This window comes from Salvia miltiorrhiza, chromosome 2 (genome assembly GCF_028751815.1).
Source record: "Salvia miltiorrhiza cultivar Shanhuang (shh) chromosome 2, IMPLAD_Smil_shh, whole genome shotgun sequence".
In the NCBI taxonomy this organism is placed as follows: domain Eukaryota; kingdom Viridiplantae; phylum Streptophyta; class Magnoliopsida; order Lamiales; family Lamiaceae; genus Salvia; species Salvia miltiorrhiza.
Window position 1 is genome coordinate 3,544,924 of NC_080388.1, and position 22,595 is coordinate 3,567,518.

The following is a 22,595-nucleotide window of genomic DNA, read 5'->3' on the forward strand; positions in this document are numbered from 1 at the left end:
GTCAATAATAGACTACCGTCTAACAGGAAAGTGAAGTACTCAGAGTTATTTTCTGAGGTACAAATTTCGGGACGAAATTTATGTTAAGGGGGATAGTATGTAATGCCCCGACTTTTTATTAAGGATTATAGACTTTTAATTATTGATTTAAGGATTTCTTATGGTAATTAGGGTTCAGCATCCATTAATAAAATACGGACTTATGTGAATTTGATGATTACATACGTGATAATTTATTTTTATTTTTATTTCAACGGATGATGCACTCAAAATATATTTTGAGTCCATTAAGAGAATGATGGAGCTCAAAGATTTATTTTGAGTTTTCAAATCGAAAAAAAAAAATTTATGTATTTATTTATTTTTACCGAGAAATTTAGGAATGATGAGTTATAAAAATTTTCCATCAATATTTTTCTCAAATTATTTTCCTATGATGTATTTATAAATTGAGAGAGTGCACTAATGTTAGTGCTATTTATTCTAATTTTGATCACAAGAGTTTTATGCTCTAGCATTTTATTAATTGATGATTAGTCTTACATATATTTTTTTTCTTACACATGTGTTATTACTACACCACATTTTTATATTTACTTAATGTAACACCCCATTATCCTCCACTAATATTTTCTTTTCCCTACCACTAATCTTTTTCCCTACCATCACTAATATTTTCTTTTCCCTACCACTAATCTTTTTCCCTACCACTACTCCTACCTCTCCACCACACTACTCCTTTTCCCCACCACTACATTCTTTCTCCCACTCTCACAACTTTTCTCCCACCATTATCACACTCCATAGAAGCCTTTGAAGCCCCAAGAGAAGTAGCAAAGCAAGGGAGAGTGTGGGAAAACTATAGAGTGAAGGTTGTGCTTCGAGGGTGAGTTTTTCTTTGCTTTTTCTCAACTGAAAATGCTTTATGGCCATGGATTTTTACACATTTGTGTGCTATATTATGTGAGGATATGTTTTATGATTTTGGATGATTATTTTGGTAGAGTTTATTGGGTGAAAAACCGTGCATGAGGTAAGGCAGCGAATCTGCCATAAGCACACTGCTCGGCAGTGTTTTGCAAGGCGATTCCAGCCATCCAAACGGTTCCCAAAATTCCCAAATTAATTGTGTATCATCTTTCATATGTTTTCTATACTTTGGTAAAATTTCAGAAGGTTTGGAGCTCTTATGATTTATTTATGAATTTGTAAACATCACTGCCCATCTGGAATACATTTTTGGTAAACAATCTTTGGGAGGCCATAAGTAAAGTTTCAATCGGTGAAAACCTTTGAAACTTGAATATGTCACTCTAGACTCCCGTATCTTTCTTTTGACATCAGGTCTCACCATTTTTGAGTAAGGGAAACAACCGGTATAAATTCTTGAAATCTAGTTCTTATTCCTTGTACCATCCAGTAGATTTTACAAACCTACGACTTTGAGGTGGCAAAGGCCGACTTAAATCTTTGATTCTCAAGCCTATCTTTCTACTGAATATTCACTGACATGTTGGGAACTTACTTGTTCAGTTTTAGAATTTTTGGTGAAGCCTAAAGTGGTTTTTCCGATTTATGTTCTAAATCTGCCAAACTTGAACTCTTTTTGTGCACTGAACTTTAGACAGTCATATCTTCTAAACCATGAATGTTCTTGGAGTAAATCCAACTGTAGAGTGTTATGATCTCTCCCTAGTTTCCAGATTGACCCTTGGGGTTCCCAGTGGAGTTTTGTAAAGGGAGATATGAATTTTTAAAGAAAGCCCACTGACTTGGTTGTAATCTGGAAATCTGAAATTTTCAGATTTTTGCTTGTTAAATACCCATCTTTGAGAGGGCATATCTTGCTCGTTTGAATTTTTTTTCATTCGATTCAAATTGGAGAATGATCCTTGAAATGTCTAGTTTCCAGAATGTCTTTTGGAGCCTCATTTGGAGATCCGAGGCAGATTTGATGTCTGTTGCAAAACAACCTCTTAAGAGCTCAAGTTGTTGAATTATTTTCTATGTATCAAAGTTTATTTTAAAGGATGTTTCATGAAAGATTTAGTATATGTGTGTAACGAGTTTGGGACTATTTATTTAAATGAGGTCCGTTCTTTTATTTAAATTATGATGGACTTTTAATGAATATTTTTGGGATTAAACTCTTATTTCTTGATTTATATAAATTATTTTTTTAAGGACTTATAAATATGAATTTCGTAGGCCTACTGACCTACTGTGATCGACGGTTTGTCGATGTCTAATAGCTTTGAAAATTTTATAGCAAGTCCCTACATGAGTCTTGAGTACCCTGGTAAAATTTCAAGCCATTCCAACTTCAGTTTGATACTTCTTTAAAATGCAAAACCTAAACTGCACATTACTACCGAGAATTTCAGAGAACAGAGGAAAGAGTCATTCATTTCAGTAGCTTCCTGTGTGATATAGATTTCCAAATTTTTATGGTAGTAACCTTATTGTGTTAGCTAGATATCCACCAAAGTTGAGCCCAGTTTGACAACGTTTACTATTTTTCAAAAATCCAAGTTTTCGATTGTTCAAAACTGCCGAACATGGTAGATCGTGGTAAAAACGTCATATCTCTCAAACCACTTGGAGTTTTCGACTCTACTTTTTTTTTATATGAAACTAGACTCGAATATCTTTCTTTCGGTATGAGTCTCGAGTCCAGGAGATGTCGGAGTCAGAACAGATTAAATTTTGAAGTTGAGTCAGTGTAAAAACAGAGCATGTTTTGATGATGTTTGATTGTGATTCTTATGTGCCTTATGTGTTTGTGTTGCCTATGTGTTTGAATGAGATTAGACGAGGTATGATTGATTTTTGACTGTCTTTAATGTAACGAATTATGGATGCTAGAACCCTAAAACATTAAAAGATACCCTAGGCACGTAGAATTAGACTTTGTCTTATGACAATTTCTTCACGAACTTATCGACTCTTCATCAATGAAGGTACCGGGCGACAGAAAGTGAAGCCGAAGAAGAAACGACTCCACGCCAGCTTTAAGAACAATTGAGGTGGGCATTATTTTATTATTACGTATATAGAGATCCCCTGCGTGACGTAGGCCTCATATGCGAATATATATGCATGATATGTTTTGACTATTTATTCAGTTCTTATGAAATGCTTATATGTTTAATGCCTTTATGAAAATGAAAATGTTATGAAAATGAAATGTTTATGAAATGATTGACTGCCAAAATGTTTATGTTTTTATATGTATCCTATCTATGTTGGTTCGCCAACTTTAAAGGAAATCCAATTGGGATCCTATGCTAGACAAAGGTCGCTAGCTAGGGTTAACGTGTACACTCATGGAGACCGCGAGTCGCTTGCGACCGGTCTTGGCGTCCGTGGTAAGGAGGCCTCCTTCCCGGCGCGTGACAGAAAGGACAGATATGGATCATATAGACTGAAAATGGGATGCGCATCCACCTTTATGAAAATGAATGAAATGTTTTAGTAAGCGCAGGTCATTCAAGAAAACCCCTGTGTGTTACTGTTGGCAGTTCAATTTATATATGTATGCATGTTGTATTTTCGGCTTATGTCACTGAGTATTTTTATACTCAGCCCTGCATGTATTTCTGAATGTGCAGGTTGAGCAGGCGATGAAATGGATCGGTGTTGAGCGGATTTCCCTTTTGATGTTTATGTAATGAAACCTTGAGTATGCATCTCCATATGCATAACTCACACGTTTTTTTTCGCTGCAAACACTCTGACTTATTTATCATTTCTACTTGAACTTATTACTACTTCATTTTAATTAACTTTCAGTTGGGGTCTAGTCGTTATGGCAGACTCATTTGTGAATTACCCAAGTGGTTATATATATATACCACTAGTTTGTTATTAATGTTGGTTACTTAGTAAATCCCCTTTAATTTCCGTTTCTTATTGTTCACCCCAAGTCATAACCCCGGTTAACCCGTCATTGGGATAGTGGGCTGTGACATATATATACATAGAAAAAAATCAAGGGATAAAACAGTAAAAATAATAAACCCCTAAAACCGGCCCACTCTCTATTCTCTAAAAAAATCGGTTTTTTACCAGGTGTTCAGTACGCCCCGGTGTTCAAATGTCATTATTGATATTTGAATTAGTCAGTCGGAAGCGTCGGCTGAGCTCAGAATATTGATAAAATAAATGTGAAAATAAATCTAGGATTATTTTAGGAGAATCTCTAAATTAGTGGAATCAAATCAAAGATTATTTATTGGAGAATGAAAATCTCTAAATTAGTGGAAACAAATCCATGATTATTTTAGGAGAATATCTAAATTAATGGAAACAAATCTATGTGGAATCGGCGGACTGATACAAAAGTCAAGTATCAGTTAAACTTCTTCATCGGACTGATTACTCTCCAACGGATGAATTCTTGAAAACCATCTCCGCCAACAGATCTATTCAAGACCTCTCCTATAAATAGAGCTCGAGAATCACTTCAATCTTCACCGATTCAAATGCACAAGCTGAAACGCTGCCGAAATTGCAACTCAGCCAATCAATTAATAAACTACCCAATGAAATTGTACTAATAAACTAGTGGACTTGAATTAAAAAAAATTAAAATAGGAAGGAATTTGTATAATGGTTAGAATAATATTCTTATGTTAGCTACATTTTTTGATTATTTCATGAAAGTACAGGTTAATGGAAAATCATAACAAATTAGGAAAACTGAAAAAAGTTTGAAGTTTTAAAGTGGATATTCACCCTAAGAGACTCTCACTGCAGCAGGAACAAGAGATGTCAACTTCAATCGTAAGGCTATAATTCCCAAAGCTGTCTTGCTCTTTCTTAATCTCCAATGCTGAAATATCCCCAGATTCAGAGCAGTGATGCAAATGAATGAGTTTGAGCGTGTTTGTCTCTCCGATATCCGAAGGGATCTCTTGCAACTGCCACAGATCTCAAGCAATGAGCTTTTCGAGAACTCGAAAAGCAGAGGTGTCAGCCCAACACACGACATCACAGCCATCGATTCTCAAGAACCCGAGACAAGGAAACTCACCGTTGAAAATGCTCAACTCACCTCCCAAGAAAGAGTTGTGTTCTAGCTCAAGAACTTGTAGATGTGGAACGAACCAATCGTTGCCAGATCTTCTCGAACGAGGCTGCAGTTTCTCAAGCACAACTTGTTTAGCCAAGTGGGGAATGCAAGCCTCTTGCTCAACAAATCCACTGGAAATCTTCATAACCTGTTGGGAATTCTCTTGGACGCCTCCTCTGTCCATCTGAAATTCAAAATTGCTCTTATGTTTTCTAACACATTGTGCCAATAGTTGAATAATCTTTGTAAAATGATGGTTGCATATAAAATTATGAAAAATTAAGTTGGGGTAGAGGAACTTAGTTTTGCAGCTTATAAGCTTATTTTACCAAACAATTTGAAGGAGTTGCCGATGTGATTTATCACTCTAGATCTGCTGCTTCATTGCTACCTCCTCCATCAATATTGCTGTTGGTTATCAAGTTGAGCAAAGGGATTCAATCTGTTTCATACTTCCCAAACAGGAGGCAGTTAAAAACTATTGACAAGTCAAAAACAATTAATACACAGATAGAGCTCAGCAGTAACATCGCTGCCATCACTTGTTCCTATTGATATTGTTTCTTGCAGCAGTTCTTGTTCAAGGTCTATGTTTCTTTTTTTCTCCCCAAGAAAACTAATTGCTTATTATTTTCGATGCTCAGTTTTCAATAATGACAATGAACCTCAGATACCACAGGAGGTATTGGAGGGTCTCGAGTTCAAATCTCACTTAAAGATCGCCATACATTAACTTACAAGCTCAGAAAAAACAGAGATCTTGATTTCAATCATAGAACCTAACTAGATAAACAGCATCACAACTACAAAAATTGAAGCATTTTTAATCATCATAACACAAAGACTAAATAAACTAATAAGCAATTGTACTTTCCCATTAATCTCTATTGCAATAATTCTTGACCTTCAAACACAACATAAAACCTAACTAGAATAGAAGTCCTCTGGTACGAGTTTCTGAACCTTATAAAACAGAACGCTATCTTTACCTTCCCTTTTCACTGGTCCAATCATCATCGAATATGAAATTTTGTCAAGTGTGAACCCTCTTGAATCCATCTTCCAACAGTAGCATTGCATCAGGCATCTTGTTCATTTTGAGAAGGCCTTGAACAAAAACATTGTATGTCACACTATTAGGCAAGCAACCGTTGTTTACCATTTGCATCATCAAATCCTTAGCCTCCTCGATCTGCCCTTCCTTACAAAGTGCACCGATAACGATTGTATACGTTATGATGTCAGGCTGCAAACCTTTGGATGGAAGCTCGTCGATAAGATCCTTTGCTTCTCTGACATTTTTGTCGTTGCACAATCCCTGAATGAGAATATTGTATGTTACTATGTCTGGAATGATACCTTTATTTTCCATGATATGCAACACTGGAAAAGCTTCAGCAATACGATGAGCTCCGCACAAACCATCCAACACGATATTATAAGTCCATATATTCGGAGACACTTGTCGAGCTTCCATCTCTTTTAACAGCTTCAAGCCGTCTTCACACTTGCCTTCACAAAATAAGGCCTGCAGCATTATGTTATAAGAAACCACATCGTGGTCTAACCTTTTGGCAGGAATTATGGCAAAAAGACGTGAAACTTCATTGACTCGCCCCATTTTGCAATACCCGTTCATCAAGCTATTGTAGCTTATGATATCGGGCTTGATTTCAGAGTTCAATGCCAACTGGAAAATGCGTTCGGCTTCGTCTATTTTTCCTTGCATACAATATCCATTAATCAATGCATTGTATGTGACAATGTTGGGTTGAACATCAATCTCGTTCATATAAACCAACATATGCTCAGCCTCTTCCACCTTTCCATCTTTGCACCAAGCATCCACAAAGGTATTACACGTCACCACATCTGGGAAGACCAGATCAGCTATCATCTTCTTTAACATGTCTTCAGCATCGTCCATTCTTCTCCTATTGCATAACCCCTCGATTATTGAATTATATGTCACTATATTGGGTGAAATCCCCTTATCACCCAAAGAGGTGAAGAGTTGGAGAGCTTCGTCGACCTTTCCATCTTTGCATAGAGCATCAATGACTATGCTGTAAGCATAGACATTGGGTTTGCAGCTCCCTTTTCCCTTTTCCAATGAGCAGAGCAAAACAATAGCCTGTGTAATATCTCCAGCTTTGCATAACCCATTAAATATAGTATTATACGTACGTTCATCGGGCTCGCACAGTTGGTAGGCCGACAGCTTCCCCAACAATTTAGCTGCCTCTGGGATCCTTTCAACAAACAGAAGGCCTTTCAAGAGAGTGTTAAAGGTTACCACAGTAGGCTCGAACCCACGCTTGAAAAAACTGCCTAAGATCGCAAACCCAAAATCAGGCCTTTTGAGTCGGCAATAGCAATCAATCGCAATACTCAACGTGTAGTGATTTACAGGAGCATCCCTTTGAAGCATTTTGTCGAACAGATGAAGTGCAGCAGAGTATTGTTTCAGCTTGACCACAACGCTCAGCAATTTCGAGAAAAGCTTAACAGAAGGAAGCGGCTCCGTTCTCATCATCTCCCGAAATAGAGCGACAGCATCATTGGGCTCACGTATAGATTCAAAATCGAATCTGGGATAGCCGGAGAAGTATCTAATTTGGTGGGTGAGATTATCAAAATTGAATCTGGGTTTGACAAGAAACGAAGCAATGGGGAGAGTGGATGAATTGAATGAAGAATTGGAGATAATTCTTCCCAAAATCATGGCAGCGTGATTCCGACTCATTCTCACTCTAGTTTTTCTTTTTATGTGATAATTTTTGAGAAGGTTTGGAAGAGATGAATGAAAAAGGAGTATGATGATAAGTGCAAAAGCAGGTATTGTAGGTTAAGTTGATTGAAAATAAACAAGTGGGTGTTGTGTTAAATAGCCTTCCAAAGAAAAGCATAACTGAAAACAATAAAATAGCTCAACTAATCCCAAATAATAGGACTTTATTAGACCGAAATGAAGATAAATTCCTTGCAATTAATTAGTGGACGGATTTTGTCTTATTTTTCTTGCTGATAAAGATTAATATATTTGGCCGTGAGTTAGTCAAAGTAGAGCAAATTACCTTTAAATTAAAAAGGGTAAATTTGGTTTAAAATCATAATAAATTTTCAAATTTTGGTTTTTCCCACAAACTTTTATTCTTGTTTCAAAATACATAATAAATCATTTTTTTTTGGAATTTCCCATAGTGTGATTTTCCGGCGAATTTTTGAATGACGTGGCTCCGAATTTGAATGATGTGGCATATTTAAGGGTTAAGTACCACTTTTTCCCTCAACGTTGACACTCATATCGCCTTTAACACCCTAGCGTCAGAGTTGACGCTGTTTACTACCTCAACGTTTCAAAATTGAAGCAAAATGATCAAAAGTTATATAGAGTAAATATATAAAACTAGTAATTTATATATATACTAGAAATTCTGCACCGCGTAGGACGCGGTGTTTCCATAATTGCTCCGTGAATTATGGGACCAATAACACTGCTGGTTGAATCATTTTTAAGTGTTAGCATATTATACTATGACTTATAGGTCACAATTGTAATACAGTTAGGAGTATTTAATTTGTATAGCTAGGAGCAACAATCTACACAGCATAATTTATATATAAACTATTCAAGTATCCTTTCAGACATTACGCGTTATATATACATATCACATTAAACAAAAACTGCATCGAGGCATATACAATGTACATACAAAAGGTAACCTCAAAATGCTAGTAGAGCCAAAAGTCATAGCTAGATAATTGTACAAAGTACATACAAAAGTTTCTTCAAAGTCTCATAAAATCTTTTACTTCATTAGTCCAATATTCTTCGCCTGATTGTTCTGCCACTCCTTGACTTGAGTGTTGGTGTTTGTGGAACTCTTTTGCCTAAAAGTTGATGATAATATTAATAAAATTAGTTAATGACAAACATAATGTATTTGCATAATATCCTATATCGTTGATGATTTGATTTACAACTATTAACACCATTGTCTCATGTAGAATACTAACCTTTGTTATGCTCGACAACCACTTCAGTAAGTTGGTGGGATGGATCAGATATGCTATTAGACTTCATTTTCTTCGCCTTCTTTGCTGATAATGTTGCACAGAAACCCCCATCAATCATACAAGAACACACTTCAAAGATTAAGTGTTTATGTAATGACAATAGTTTTTCTCTAGTATTTCAGTTTTGTACCCTTAGTTACTTGTTTGTCCTTAGCTTGGGTTATTTTAGTCTTCTTTGATGTTTCTTCCACAAGGTCCTGTTTCTCTTGGTATAGTGTGCCTAAATGATTGAGTTAATATTGTTAACAACGAAGAATATTAGAAACAAAAGTTTATCTAATTGGTTGAATAATTACCTGCCAAAGGTAGACATGACTGCATATGAGAATCTTCGACAATTTTTCCATCGGTTGCTCTCGCCACAAATTCATCTACAAATAAAGTTCCTTAATTATATTTGTATACGTTTTATAAGTTGTTGGAGCTAAGCAAGTAACTGTCACACATGTGTATTGGTTCAGATTTCATGGTAATTACACAATAGTAACAAGTGGTAGTTCAAAACATGAATAGAATAAACATATATAGACGATATCAATTTAAGAATGTTTAGATGCACATGTTTAAGGATCTTTGATCTTCATGTTCACCTGACTTTATGGCCTCATGCTAATGTTTTTAACTTTCTTTTTTATTTTTGAAATTTCTAACAATGACACAATAATATTTCATCATTTGCTGGATATAAATTCTAACTATTACCTGATAGAGGCATATCCAAATGTGCATCATCAAAGTTCTCAGGTGTATCAACATCCTCTAACATTACAAAACCAATATAATATTGTTAGATCAATCATTATTCTTATATTAGTTATACAATTTCTCTATTGCAATAAAAAGTAAAACACTCACTACTCATGGAAAAGAATATAAAAGGTTTCACCAACATCTGTTCAAAGTGATAAGAAGAATCCTCATTTTCACTAAGCCATGATTATCATTTTCTGGTGGAAAACATATCATGAAAATCTTTAGCAAAATGCACTTAATCTTTTAATAATAATTGGATACCTGAATCTTCATCAGAAAGATCAAAGTGCACGACTTTTTTTCTTTTGCTAACAAATCTTCTTTTGATTTTTCCAATGTTACCTGACATAGTATATGAATTGAACCCGATTTCTTAGATGAATAAAATATGAAAATTAAATCTAGAAAATTTCTTATTGGGTGCGTGCATTTTTTCATCACATACACTTTTGTTATTATATATGTAAAAAATCAAATACACGTCGAACCAAGATTCTTTGAAAATAAATTTCTAAATTTTGGTGACACACCTCTTTCAGCCGAGTCCACTACGCAATTCAGACTATCATTTCTTGAATCATCGGATAGAACAATAGAGCAAATTTTCTTTTTACCTCTGAAGATTTCTGTGATGGAGAAGCAATATAGTTATATTAAATGAATTTGCAATTAATATCACGTATCTATTTATAACAATGGATGTGATACCTGATATTGGTTTATCATCATCAGAAGAAAGACTATCTTCAAATGAGCTTCCAATTGTGTCTGTTGTTGCAAAATTATAATTATTATCTTTTCAAGCAAGAATATCATATCATAATCATTTTAACCAAAATTATAATTATTATCAAGCAAGAATAGCATATCATAATCATTTTCACCTTTGATATATTCAACATGGCTTTCTTGGGACATTTTCCCCTTGCCTTTAGCTTTGGCAGCATCTTTTGCTCGAATGTCTTCATCATTATCTATATTAATTACAACAATCATCATTACAAAAAATCACAATAAATTTTAACTTAATTTAACTAAAATGTTTAAATTTAATTACAACAAATATTAATTGGTTGCTATCACAAAATTAGTTGGAAATATTTCACCTAATGACTCGGGAAAAACCAATTGTCTCGTCGCACTTTTTAGCAGCCCTGGAGAATAAAATACTTAAATTATTATCATCTTAATTTAATAATACATAGAATAGAAGAAAAAAATTATACAAACCTTGCTCCAGATGAGCTTCAGGTTCAATGCTACTTTTCTCAGATGGTATTGCATCATCATCTTGTAAAATCTCAATAGCATCCGCAGTGAAAGTACAAACATCTTTAAATATTCGACTTTTTAACTTTAAGAGTAAGACAATATTGCATAGGCGTTGCCTAAGAAAATCCACCTGCGTTATGGGTCCCTATAATTTTAAAAGGGTATTATTCATTTTTGTAAATGTGATAACAATCGATCATTGTATAGTAGAATACTCACCTGATTTTGTTTTTTATAAAACTCAGAAGGATCTAGGCCAAGAAGTTTTTGAGCTTCTTTCCCCAAAAAAGTGACTTCCACTTGTCCAGACGCATCAAAGACCATGAGACTAAATCTGAAGCTATTGTAAAATCAAGTGTTCAATATACACACTTGTACAAATCTATATAAATTAAGAAAAGAGATATTAATAGAATAGCACCTTCGATTTGCTATTCTCATGTTCTTGCATGGAGTTGCGTAACACATGAACTCTGTACCATATGATGCAACTGTCTTTGTGGAACATATTGGACAACCAATGTAAAAGTAGTCTTGGTATTCATTTTCCAATCTTGCTTTAACTTTTACATTAAAGTATGTATTCTGGAAAAGAAATTAAAAAAAAATGTTAAATTCATGTTACTTGTGCAAGTACAATATAAAGTAAGTCACCTCTTGATTCTGCAACATTTGTTCCACTTTAGTAATCTGCAAAGGTTGCTTGGGTGAGCGCAACACTTTCTTTTCAAAAAAACCACCAGTTTGTATTAAGATGTTAATGGCCTCTTCATTCTCTTGCTTCCTGTTTATGATAATTATAAGCAAGTTAAGAACAAAAATATCCACATGATAAGGTTCTTAATTTTTATACAAATTATACAATACCATCTCTCTAGTTCAATTAGCATTTCATTCTCAAAGCCATCCAAGACAATTGACTGAGCATTGGTGGTCAGACTCAATCCTGAACATTAAAAACAAACCATCATCGGTTGTGCCTAACAATTTATGTATGTATAATTTATCTCACCAAGTAAAATCATGCATACCGTAATATGGCACGACTGAAAAATTCAACAACAACAATGGTATCCTATTCGAAATAGGTTCCAATTTAGCATAGATCTCATCGGATACAGAATCTTCCCAAAATGTCACCACAAACGATTCCAGCCTACATTTCCATGTAATATGTTACTTTAAACTAAACTAAACATATGTAAAGAAACACAAAAATATAAACTCATCGTGTATCTAACATACTCTGTATCTATAGCAGCATACTCACGAATGACTTTACCCTGTCCTTTGACTGTGACTACCCGAGGTTCATGGGTAGCAATAATGACACAAGCAGTATCTAAGTAAGAGAAGAAAATGATTAATTAACATTGCTAAAATAAATATAGAAATATCATTCACAAATCTTTAATAACTAAGTTGCTTAGCTTAACTGATCAATGTCTTTGTTGAGAGGAATTTGTGGAACTCGCAACTTGGAGTTGTTCTAAAACTTAGTCCCCCAGCAGGTATAGAATCATTTGGTTCTTCCTTCACCGAAGTATCTTTTCTGAACGTCCATTGGTAATTACATGTCACAATTGGATTCCTGTATTGCTTTGGATCAGAAACATAAGCTCCTTTCACCATGTAAACATTACCCTCTTGAAGCACATGTTTGAACCTATCTATATTATTGTTCGCAATTATTTTCACCACGCCGCAAGTATACGGTGTAGTTGCAATATAAGGGAAGCAAGGTCGTATCCCACAAGGATTGGTGAATTCAAACTTCTAAATACCATTAATAAGTTGTTTTCAATCTATTTAGACAACCAAAGATGAAGAGATATTGAAGGTTAAATCAAAGTTAAATTAAAGCAAGCAAAGTAAATAACAATAACATAAACTTAGTTAATAAATTGGGGAATGACTCGAAGGAAAGTTATCCTAGGGACTAGATTTTGATGGATCGTAATGAACTTCAATCTAAATCAATATAAATCTTGATATGGCCTACTTATCTAGGGCGATCTCCCCACTAGTTTTAGCCCCCTCCCGGACGACTAAAACAGTAGATTACGGGTCATAATTGCCGTCCCCGGTCAATTTCTAACCTATAACTCCCAAGAGCACAAAAGATCAACAAGCCCTCACCCACCTCTCAACCTCCCGGTTTATTGAGATGATATGTATCAAACTCCTAATCTATTGTAATTATCCTCTCCCGATTCAAATCACAAATTAGAAATGCACAAAAGGTGGCCAACCAATCATACAAGAGATAAATCTAGGACTTGAAAAGATAACAATAAGCACAATCAAGATATATATTGAACAAAGAAATCAATCCATTACAAATCCATCTAATCTAATCCCTAAGATAAGAGATTTTAGCCAAGCATATTCATAATAAAAGCAAATCTCAAGTCATAAGAAAACATAAATAAAGATATAGAGAGATAGAGATTCATAGACAAATCCTATAATCTTGATATTCAATCATGTAGTCTTGATGAGCTCCTTTCCAAGTCTTCCCCTTCTTTATTTGATTTTGGTGTTGTTTTTGTGTGTGGAAGAGAGAAAAATGGTAGAGAATGGAGGCTAGGGTTTGGGATTGGAGAGTTGGGGAAGATGAAGTGGGTGTGTGTGGTGAATGATTGGGGAAAAGAAGAGAAAATGGAGTTTTGAGGCTAAAATCGCGTTTGGGGTCCACTTGGGGGAGCCCCGCCCTTTTCCCGCGGTCACGGCCCGCGTCCGCGGCCTTCAAACGTGGGGGATGCTCAGGGGACCCGCGGTCCCGCCCCGCGGCCGCGGGTGGTGACCGCGGGTGTCTCCTGAGTCGGGAACAGCTGACCCGCGGTCTTACCCCGCGGCCGCGGGTGGTGACCGCGGGGTACTGGGCGTTTTGCACAGTCCGCTCGTTTTGCTCCGTTCTCCCTCGTCCGGACTCGGATTTGGTCGCCGTTTGCGCTCACGGATTCCTCTCGAGACGTACTTCAATATTATATCTTCAAAATCCTCCAATTAATCCTTGATTTTTCCTGAAATTACTCCAAAACTACACAAAGATATCAAATCTTCATAAAACTAAATATTCGGGCACAAACAAGCATTCACAAGCAAAACATGAAGGGAAATGACAACAAAACATGTGGAATTGAGGTACGAAAACCATGTTTGTCAACCCCCCCAAACTTAAAGTGTTGTTTGTCCCCAAACGACGAAGAGAAGAGAAATAAAAGATAACAAACATGTGAGAATGAATTGGTGTCATTTCGAGGGCTTCAATTTTTTCAAAATATTTCACTAGTGTATCACAAGTAGATATGCATTTCAAGAAGTCACAAGTGATAGTAAGTTCAACATTATAGCCTCCAAGCTTGAATCCTCACAAGGTGAATGTTTCAATGATGCACTCGACTCTCAAATGTTTAGAATGGACGTGTTTACACTCAATTCGAAACAGTGCATGCAATCTACCATATGCTTGCCATTTGTCCTAACTCTCTATGCTTCAATGTGTTATAAATAGAGATCAAAAAGGGCTTTCATTGGGTTGTAATGAGGGCTCTTTGGTAAGGTGAGTAGTTTTTTTAGGCAAAGTGACTCATCCCACAATCTATCAATCACAATGAACAAATCAACTTCACCATTTCTCTTATCAATCAAAAACCAAAATCCCTACATTTCATCTTTTCATCCTTAGTGATATCTATCATGGCTATGATTCAAAAGGCAAATCACTCCCCTTTATGCTCTTTTATTCACATTCATTTTCATTTCTTTTTCTTTTTGAGCTCATAGGGGATTAGTGATTTTCACACAATCAAAGCTTGATAAGCAATTTCAATCATTTCCCAAACTTTTTTCTTCATCAAAGCAACCACTAACACTCTAAGTTCTACCCCTTTATCATTGGTTCATTCAAAGAAAGGCTACAAGGCACAAAAGGGGTAAACTAGGATCATATGAGAATTTGGCACAATTGGGGTCAAGTGGCTAACAAAGATGGCCATAAATCACTTCAATATTAATAACACATCTACTTTTATTTTCAAGAGAGGACTCATGGCAAGTTCTAGAGATCAACACACATGCTCAAATGATTTACACTCAAGAACAAAATGAGATTGTAAATGTATGACAATCAAAGACTCAATTCTCACAAGCTCATTTTCATTTTCAAGTTCTTGGAGGTACAACATTTAGCTCATTGTCACAAGTTCAAACTCTACATGCAAAATCAACAAGTGACACACAACAATTTTTTTCAAAAACAACAATCATATCATAAGCCCAACACACATTTCATCCAACTCATGTTTTTCAACAATCAAGCTCAAACTTAATAGACATGGAAAAGCTCAAGAAAAGAGACAAAATCTCATTATTCGAAAACTAAACTAACTAAATAGATAAACAACGGATAAACGAGATAAGTAACCCATCTTCACTCTCCCCCCAAACTTATTTCACACAAAGGAGAAATAAGTTTGGATGAAGGAGAAAATGGTCACTTGTCTCATACTCACAAACGAGGTGGAGGCTTAGGCGGTGGCCATTTCTCACCAAATTTGCATGCTCCATCCGTTGCCACCCAAAAATATGGTGGCTTAGCAATTTTTGAGACATCCCGGGAGTCATGGTAATCTCGTTCACCATCTAGAGTACCACAACACTCAAACAATTCCTTATTAGATAAATCAAAGTGAAAATCAAAAGATGAAGATAAATAAAAGTGAAAGAAGCAAGCCTTCATATAATCGCCCATGTCGAGGTAAGGATCGACAAAATTTTTGACTTTGCATTCTTTAAAGCTTGTGAAATCTTCATCTTTTTGGAATTGTAGAGGTTGCGTTGGAAAAGTTGGGCCCTCGACTTCAGGGGGTTTGGAGAATTGATCCTCATCTTCTTTATACTCTTCTTCAACTTCTTGAGGCTCTTCACTTAGCATCGGCATTGGTTCCTCATACAAGGTTCCATTCCGTAGGCTAATGGCCATGCACAAATCATCAATTCGCTTTTGATTTTCCATAGTGGTAGCCAAAGACCTCCTTTGCTCATCTAGCATAACCTCCGATTTTGCTAGACTTTTTTCTATCTAAGCTTGTGTAGTTAAGAAGCATTGTAGGAGATCGTCTTTCGAATTCGATTTCTCCACTTGATAGTATCGATTTCCCCCTTGGAAGCCTTCTTGAGTGGAATAAGAATTTTCATAATTCCAACTATTGAAATGGTCCTCATACTCCAATGGTGATTGCCACTCCATGGCATTGCACCCTATGTCATAATACTCACCATAGGAAGGTGTTGGTTGGAAGGCTTTTTGGATCATTGGTTGCCTACAATTTCTTTTGGCTTCCAAAACACGCAACTTAAGTTGCATCAACGCCAATTGTAGTTGGAGTTGCTCAACCAACTCATTCCTTCCATCATCCATTTTTGGTGCCGCTTTTACGGTTGTGGAGCAATTTTCTCTAACAAAAATAAATAAACATATAAATAAACAAACATAAAAACAATATCTAAATTAGATAAAAACAACTTTTCACAATATCAAAAGTAAAAACTCAACCAATCCCCGGCAACGGCGCCAAAAACTTGTTCGCAATTATTTTCACCACGCCGCAAGTATACGATGTAGTTGCAATATAAGGGAAGCAAGGTCGTATCCCACAAGGATTGGTGAATTCAAACTTCTAAATACCATTAATAAGTTGTTTTCAATCTATTTAGACAACCAAAGATGAAGAGATATTGAAGGTTAAATCAAAGTTAAATTAAAGCAAGCAAAGTAAATAACAATAACATAAACTTAGTTAATAAATTGGGGAATGACTCGAAGGAAAGTTATCCTAGGGACTAGATTTTGATGGATCGTAATGAACTTCAATCTAAATCAATATAAATCTTGATATGGCCTACTTATCTAGGGCGATCTCCCCACTAGTTTTAGCCCCCTCCCGGACGACTAAAACAGTAGATTACGGGTCATAATTGCCGTCCCCGGTCAATTTCTAACCTATAACTCCCAAGAGCACAAAAGATCAACAAGCCCTCACCCACCTCTCAACCTCCCGGTTTATTGAGATGATATGTATCAAACTCCTAATCTATTGTAATTATCCTCTCCCGATTCAAATCACAAATTAGAAATGCACAAAAGGTGGCCAACCAATCATACAAGAGATAAATCTAGGACTTGAAAAGATAACAATAAGCACAATCAAGATATATATTGAACAAAGAAATCAATCCATTACAAATCCATCTAATCTAATCCCTAAGATAAGAGATTTTAGCCAAGCATATTCATAATAAAAGCAAATCTCAAGTCATAAGAAAACATAAATAAAGATATAGAGAGATAGAGATTCATAGACAAATCCTATAATCTTGATATTCAATCATGTAGTCTTGATGAGCTCCTTTCCAAGTCTTCCCCTTCTTTATTTGATTTTGGTGTTGTTTTTGTGTGTGGAAGAGAGAAAAATGGTAGAGAATGGAGGCTAGGGTTTGGGATTGGAGAGTTGGGGAAGATGAAGTGGGTGTGTGTGGTGAATGATTGGGGAAAAGAAGAGAAAAATGGAGTTTTGAGGCTAAAATCGCGTTTGGGGTCCACTTGGGGGAGCCCCGCCCTTTTCCCGCGGTCACGGCCCGCGTCCGCGGCCTTCAAACGTGGGGGATGCTCAGGGGACCCGCGGTCCCGCCCCGCGGCCGCGGGTGGTGACCGCGGGTGTCTCCTGAGTCGGGAACAGCTGACCCGCGGTCTTACCCCGCGGCCGCGGGTGGTGACCGCGGGGTACTGGGCGTTTTGCACAGTCCGCTCGTTTTGCTCCGTTCTCCCTCGTCCGGACTCGGATTTGGTCGCCGTTTGCGCTCACGGATTCCTCTCGAGACGTACTTCAATATTATATCTTCAAAATCCTCCAATTAATCCTTGATTTTTCCTGAAATTACTCCAAAACTACACAAAGATATCAAATCTTCATAAAACTAAATATTCGGGCACAAACAAGCATTCACAAGCAAAACATGAAGGGAAATGACAACAAAACATGTGGAATTGAGGTACGAAAACCATGTTTGTCAATTATCATGGAATATCACAGCATCAAGAGTGTGGCCCTAAAAAGAACAAAAAAAATTAATATATGCCACTTTTTATAGGTAAGAAAAACTCACTACAACAACTTAAATGTAAGTGATACTCATTAACTTACCAAGCCATCACCCAAGATTAGTTTCTGAAATTTATTAGGATTATTGTTAGCTTGCTTAGCTCCTAACTTCTTGATCACTCTCACCTTGCATTTCCATTCCTTCATTCCTGGGAGAATCTCATTCATTGGGATCAAACGCTCTTCCATCTCTTTTGACAACCTAATTGGATCATGGCAGTAAGTAACAAAAGCATTTTAATTACAAAACAAACAATAACAGTTAGATCAAATAAACAGATTCAAATATATATTTTTTATAGTACAAATTCAAGCAAAATAGTAATCTTAACTAATTGGAATTCAATATTATAAGATCCTAAATGTTTCACTAATTCTATCCTATACTCTATTTCAAACTACGACTACCCCAAAAAAGAGTACACCCCTATAAATACATGCCTTCTACAATGTACCCAAACTTATCATCATGTCGCCGCTTGCAAAATTTCAGTGTACACAACATTTCTTGTTTCACATGTTGAATCCATATCAGCAACTGGCGGTCGAATCAGGAATTTTATTGAACTTGATGTTCTGACCCTTGATAAAGCAACATATAGCTGTCCATGTGAAAAAACAGGATGAGGCAAATAAACACCAACACGATCCAATGTTTGGCCTTGAGATTTGTTGATGCTGATAGCAAAACACAATCTTAGCGGAAACTGCAGCCTCTTAAAAGTAATTGGACATATGTGTGTATCATCCAACTCCAATGGAATCCTTGGAATTAAAACATATTCACCAGAATGGGTCCCCACAGCAATGACTGCTCCAATCACGTGCCTACCAAGATCACGCACAATTAAACGTGTTCCATTACACAACCCCTCCAATGGATTTAAGTTGCGAAGTAACATAACAGGACAATTAACCTTTAATTTAAGAACATGTGGTGGCAATGAACCAACACTAATTGCATTCATATAATCTTGATAGTATTGTTGCTGACTTGGATCATTTGCATAATCCGTGCTAACATATTCAACCATGTTGCCTGGGAATTTTCCAATCAATGATTCGTTAATTTCCCCCATACATTCATTTTTAGGAGTTAAAATAGCGGTATTTATAAGGCTCGAAGAACCGCTAGAATATGCATCAAATGATGGAAATATTTCATTGACCAATGTGTCAAGAGGCGAATCTGAACCATGGTAAGAAAGGCACATATCATCGGGAAGATTAACATAATCGTCATGAACATTTGGCTCTATGCCTTCACCAACCCTCAATAACAAATCTGTAAAAACAGGATCCTCCATTGCCCGCATATTCTGTGTCAAATGAATTTTTCGAATAAGAAGCCATATGGATGAAAATACCAAACAAGCATCCACTATCTCTTCACGAGAACCCCTTCGAACAATCGGTAGAGTTTGCCTGAAATCTCCACCAAGAACAACTGTTTTCCCACCAAACAATAACTGGTTTTCCATCAAATCTTGCAACAATAAATTTAAAGCTTCAACTGCCTTTCGATTTGCCATCGATGCCTCATCCCATAATATGAGCTTGGCTGCAATTATTAACTTTGCAGGCGCAGTATTCTTGCTTATCGAGCATGACATAGATTCATCTAAATTTAACGGAATTTTAAATCTAGAATGAGCTGTTCGACCATTTGGTAACAAAGAAGCTGCAACACCAGATGAAGCAACTGCAAGTGCAATGTCACCGGTTGAACGCACAGTGGCCAAGATTGCCTTATATAAAAATGTCTTTCCAGTTCCACCAGGACCATCAATGAAAAAGCCTGAGCCAATTGGTGAAGCAAGACTGGACATTATCTCAAGATAAGCAAAGCGTTGTCTTTCATTAAAACGACCCACCGAAGCTAAATCAGATTCTGCAACTGGCATATTAATTTCAGCTGCAAATTCACGACTATTTATCTCTTCACGAGTCAACCCAACTATATAATCGACCACAGAGTACTCATCGATCCCATGACCCATCATTTGCAAAAAAGAATCAATGGACCGTAGAGATAACCGATAACCCTCTACATGGTCTAATAGATAATCCCGCATTATATCAGCAGATAAAGCATCTCTAAATTCAATCCACAGATTTTTGGGATCAGAAGGGGAATTAAAAACAAGTATAATCGCAAATAATTTTCGCAGAGCAGACGGCATTTGATAAGTTGCAGCTTCGTGAATCGCATGCCTAACATCGTTGTCAGAATCCAACAAGCCTCTATCAAGAGCTGCCTCCCGAAAAGACAAAAACAATACTCCATTTGATGTTTTCAAATCTTCAAAAGATGTTGGAGCCCTAACATGATTCAGCAAAAGCCTTAGATAAAAACGCTCCACTTCTGTAATATTGACAGAGACAAGTCTACCAATTGTTCCTAACCTAGAGCGCGGTGTCCACCTCCTAGTTTGTAAGCTCCATACAAAATGTTCAACAAATTCCCGATACAATAAATTTAGTGCTGCAACTTCAACAAATTTATTCATCTCAAAAAACTCTGTAAGTTGTGTCCTGTTAGCACGATCAGAATCTACAATTTTCGGAAGAGATTGGTTGGCCGCGAAGAAAACCTGTTGATACCCCGACAAATGCACGTGTAATTGCAAAACTGATGGATACATATCAAAAATATCAAATCCATAAATTCGCCACATAGCTTCCGGAGCACAAAGCCACCGTGACTTTTGAAAATCAGAAATCTCATCTATTGGCTCTGTAGATTCAACATCAACAATATTGTATGCTATTTGATCATTACCCTTACAAACATATTTGTAAAGATACTTCACTGATCTAACATCCGTACAAACTTGGACATTAATATGGCAATCAAACTTTGCCAACAAATAAGCATTATAAGGGACCACCCATCTGTTATCCAACCACTTGCCACGCACCAAAACCTTTTTTCCATCATCTCTACGCCTGTAGTCAGGGTATGAGTCCAACCGATGTTCAGTGTTTAACTTAAACTCTTTAGGATAATAACTTTTGCATTTTTCCCCTATCATGCATGCATTCTTTGGGTTGAGTTCACCACATGGCCCATGCATCATATGATTAATAACACAAGAATGTAGATGTGGAGTCAGGTCAAGATCTGGAATCTCAGCAGATACAAATCGATCATAAGCCTCAGTTGAAGTCACCTTATATCGTGGTTGTAATATTATCAACCAATGAACATGTGGAAGGCCTCTTTTCTGAAATTCAATCACATAAAAATAAGCTGCAACTACCCCAAACAAAGAGTCTTTTACAATTTCCTTTTTTAGTTCCTCATTTTTTGCCCTGAAAACTCTTGCATACAAATCAGCTCTATTATGACTCTTCTCAACAGGAAATAATTCACTTTGAATTTCCACCCACTTTGGATTACAAGTCATTGTGAGAAAAATATCTGGGCGTCCAAATTTCGCGACAAGTGCCAGCGCATTCATGTAACGACAACGTAGATCACGCGGGCCACCTGTAAAGGTCTTAGGAAGAAGAACACGCTTACCAACAGATTTTGCACTAATAACACCATTAGATGTTATACTCTCAACTATCCCTTGATACGATTCAACCCTCATTTCAAACTTTGACTGATTATGACGAAAAAAATCTAGTCTTTGTGTCTCGATCTTAACATAAGTATCAATCTGAAACTGTTGAATTACTCTACCAGTTCTAAGGATATTTGTTATATCGTCGGTGCGTATTTGAAACAGATAGCAATAATATTCTCTCATAGCAACACATGAAGGAGTTTTGAAATTCCTCAACAAATCTGCATGGAATGATAGATAAGTCCTTATCAAAAAGTAGAACAAACAATATAAAACACAAAATTATCAATAAATATTCCTATTAATTGATTCACGCACCAACCCTTTTTCATGAACAACAAAAAAAACTATTGTTCTATAAAAAAAAGTCAGCCTAAATAACTCCATATAAGCAACAAAATTTTCTAGTATATTAATATAAGCACAAAGACATAATACTAAGTTAATAATGAAATCAATGCAACACATCATAGAATGCAAAAAATAATATGAAAAATATAGTAGTAGAGAAACATAAACCACATTGCAGAAGACCTAACAAATGAACATACATCAAAACGATTAAACACGTACTATTTTGTTCGGCAACAAGTAGGGTGTCAGCTTCTTCGTGCCTATGCGGATCAACAATATTATTTTCATGATCTTCAGTATTTTGTTCAGTTTGGTCCAAAT

The 22,595-nt window shown here is 36.2% G+C and overlaps 4 protein-coding genes and 1 pseudogene across 4 annotated transcripts; all 5 read right to left on the bottom strand.

The window, feature by feature from the left end:
• Window positions 1-5,915: 5,915 nt before the first annotated feature.
• On the bottom strand, window positions 5,916-7,922 carry LOC131012678 (putative pentatricopeptide repeat-containing protein At1g12700, mitochondrial; annotated as a pseudogene).
• Window positions 7,923-8,722: 800 nt separating this feature from the next.
• On the bottom strand, window positions 8,723-10,856 carry LOC131012679 (uncharacterized). Its single transcript, XM_057940670.1, has 9 exons — window positions 10,792-10,856; window positions 10,616-10,675; window positions 10,438-10,533; window positions 10,169-10,249; window positions 9,857-9,913; window positions 9,451-9,525; window positions 9,285-9,374; window positions 9,095-9,178; window positions 8,723-8,968 (listed from the first exon to the last, which is right to left on the bottom strand). The coding sequence occupies exons 1-9, from the start codon at window positions 10,823-10,825 to the stop codon at window positions 8,895-8,897; spliced, it is 651 nt and encodes a 216-aa protein (XP_057796653.1). The 5' UTR covers window positions 10,826-10,856; the 3' UTR covers window positions 8,723-8,894.
• Window positions 10,857-10,972: 116 nt separating this feature from the next.
• On the bottom strand, window positions 10,973-12,848 carry LOC131007849 (replication protein A 70 kDa DNA-binding subunit B-like). Its single transcript, XM_057934762.1, has 9 exons — window positions 12,616-12,848; window positions 12,425-12,521; window positions 12,211-12,335; window positions 12,047-12,125; window positions 11,834-11,963; window positions 11,601-11,764; window positions 11,399-11,519; window positions 11,138-11,324; window positions 10,973-11,061 (listed from the first exon to the last, which is right to left on the bottom strand). The coding sequence occupies exons 1-9, from the start codon at window positions 12,809-12,811 to the stop codon at window positions 10,973-10,975; spliced, it is 1,188 nt and encodes a 395-aa protein (XP_057790745.1). The 5' UTR covers window positions 12,812-12,848.
• Window positions 12,849-18,812: 5,964 nt separating this feature from the next.
• LOC131007850 (uncharacterized) lies at window positions 18,813-20,345 on the bottom strand. Its single transcript, XM_057934763.1, has one exon. The coding sequence runs from the start codon at window positions 20,343-20,345 to the stop codon at window positions 18,813-18,815; it is 1,533 nt and encodes a 510-aa protein (XP_057790746.1).
• Window positions 20,346-20,392: 47 nt separating this feature from the next.
• On the bottom strand, window positions 20,393-21,944 carry LOC131007851 (uncharacterized). Its single transcript, XM_057934765.1, has 2 exons — window positions 20,490-21,944; window positions 20,393-20,401 (listed from the first exon to the last, which is right to left on the bottom strand). The coding sequence occupies exons 1-2, from the start codon at window positions 21,942-21,944 to the stop codon at window positions 20,393-20,395; spliced, it is 1,464 nt and encodes a 487-aa protein (XP_057790748.1).
• Between the last annotated feature and the right edge of the window lie 651 nt (window positions 21,945-22,595).